Source organism: Cebus imitator, unplaced genomic scaffold, assembly GCF_001604975.1.
Source record: "Cebus imitator isolate Cc_AM_T3 unplaced genomic scaffold, Cebus_imitator-1.0 Scaffold356, whole genome shotgun sequence".
NCBI classification, from domain to species: domain Eukaryota; kingdom Metazoa; phylum Chordata; class Mammalia; order Primates; family Cebidae; genus Cebus; species Cebus imitator.
This window is the reverse complement of record NW_016107671.1, coordinates 671,015-673,109: the sequence shown is the minus strand read 5'-3', so window position 1 is coordinate 673,109 and position 2,095 is coordinate 671,015. Positions and strand designations below refer to the sequence as shown.

General features: G+C 54.4%; 1 protein-coding gene across 5 annotated transcripts in view; it reads left to right on the top strand.

Moving 5' to 3' along the window:
* Nucleotides 1–2,095, top strand: part of RYR1 (ryanodine receptor 1) — a 151,636-nt gene that overhangs the window by 44,980 nt on the left and 104,561 nt on the right. For all 5 annotated transcript variants that reach the window (XM_037730736.1, XM_037730734.1, XM_037730735.1 and 2 more), the window contains exons 30-31: nt 465–625; nt 1,157–1,322. In XM_037730736.1, the coding sequence (XP_037586664.1) occupies nt 465–625; nt 1,157–1,322 (327 nt within the window). The remainder of the gene's footprint in view (nt 1–464; nt 626–1,156; nt 1,323–2,095) is intronic.

The following is a 2,095-nucleotide window of genomic DNA, read 5'->3' as shown; positions in this document are numbered from 1 at the left end:
CCACACCTGGCTAATTTTTGTACTTTTAGTAGAGATGGGGTTTCACCATGTTGGCCAGGCTGATCTCGAACTCCTGACCTCAGGTGATCTGCCCGCCTCGGCCTCCCAAAGTGCTGGGATTACAGATGTGAGCCACCACACCTGACCTGCAATTATTTATTTATCATTCTGCTGTAACCTGTGAGGAACCCAAATATGATGCTAAATCCACATAGCTAATAGATCACAAATGGCGGGGGGTACAGGAGAGGCATAAGGCACACTGATATAACTCCCTGAATCTAGAAATTTACAAGTTGACACCAAAACAGACATAACCAGGGAGTGGGGGGGTCTCAGATCCAACAACTTCCTCTTAAACTCCCAGAGGACTCGACAGTCCAGGGAGACCAATTTAGAATCCCAGGGAGCCCGAGTCCTCAGGCTTCCAGACTGACCACGGGTTCCCCTCCTTGTGTCCCCAGTACTATTACTCCGTGAGGGTCTTTGCCGGTCAGGAGCCCAGCTGCGTGTGGGTGGGCTGGGTCACCCCTGATTACCATCAGCACGACATGAGCTTCGACCTCAGCAAGGTCCGGACCGTGACGGTGACCATGGGGGATGAACAAGGCAACGTCCACAGCAGGTACCAGGGCTGTGGGGAGGTGGGAGGTTCAGGGTGGGGAGGGCAGGAGGGAGTGGGCGCTCTGTGGCTGCCTGGCTGTGGGACCTGGGGACCTTCTGGAGCGAGAGGATGCTCTGGAGCACTGGGTGCCCAGCTCGGAAGCTTCCCTCCTCCTCTTCCTCCTCCTCTCTTCCCTCCCTGGTGTTTTTCTTCTCCTCCTCCTCTTTCCCCATTTCTACCTTCCGTTTTCTCCTTTTCCTTCTCATCCTGTTTCACCTTACCCTCCTCCTCCTCCGTTATCTCCTTCTCTCTCCTGCTTCCCTTCCTTTTCCTCCTTCCAGGATCCCCCCCCTCCCTCGCCGCCCCCAACTCTTCCCCACACCAGCTCCTAGGAGCTCAGGGTCCAGGGGGCTTCAGTGCTCAGGTCTGCAGGGGGTAGACATTTGGGGATGGGACTCTGAGGTCATGTGTTTCCAGGAGCTTGGGGGGGGGGTGTCCAGGGTCCAGAGCTGCTCAGATGACAAGTGCAGTGACCGCTTCTGTCTCCTGCAGCCTCAAGTGCAGCAACTGCTACATGGTGTGGGGCGGGGACTTTGTGAGTCCCGGGCAGCAGGGCCGGGTCAGCCACACGGACCTTGTCATTGGCTGCCTGGTGGACTTGGCCACTGGCTTAATGACCTTTACAGCCAATGGCAAAGAAAGCAACACCTTTTTCCAGGTGAGTCCAGGCCACAGCAACTTAGCGAGAGCATCCTCATGTCCCAGCATCTCAGGACAGCCCTTTTAGATGTCCCCTGAGGCCAGACCTCGGAGAGATGGAACAGAAACAGTTCCTAGCTTGTCCTCAAGAGATCGCTGGGAGACCACCTTGTTGAAACTAAGGCCCAGATTGGAGGAGATGGAGTCCAGCCCTTTTTCAAAAATTGAGACAGAGTCTTGTTTTGTCGCCCAGATTGAGTGCATTGGTATGATCTCAGCTCACTGCGACCTTCGCCTCCCAGGCTCAAGGGATTCTCCTGCTTCAGCCTCCTGAGTAGCTGGGATTACAGGCATACATCATGACAGCTGGCTAATTTTTGTATTTTTAGTAGAGATGGGGTTTCGCCATGCTGGCCAGGCTGGTCTCGAACTCCCAACCTCAAGTGATCCGCCTGCCTCGGCCTCCCAAAGTGCTGGTATTACATGCGTGAGCCACCACGTCTGGCCAGAGTCCGGCCTTGACCTTGGAAAGAGGTCTCTATTCCCTCTTAGGCTGGGTGACACTAGTCATCAACTTCTCTTCAGCCAGGGAACACACTAGGAAGGGTCAGAATCCTAAGGTGGCCTTCTCCTTTTCAACATTTTATTCGGAAAAATTTCAATCATACAGCAAAATGGAAGGAACTATATAGATAACACCCTGCACCCAGCACCAGGAATCTACTGTCAACATTGCAGCTATGGGCCGGGCGCGGTGGCTCACGCCTGTAATCCCAGCACTTTGGGAGGCCA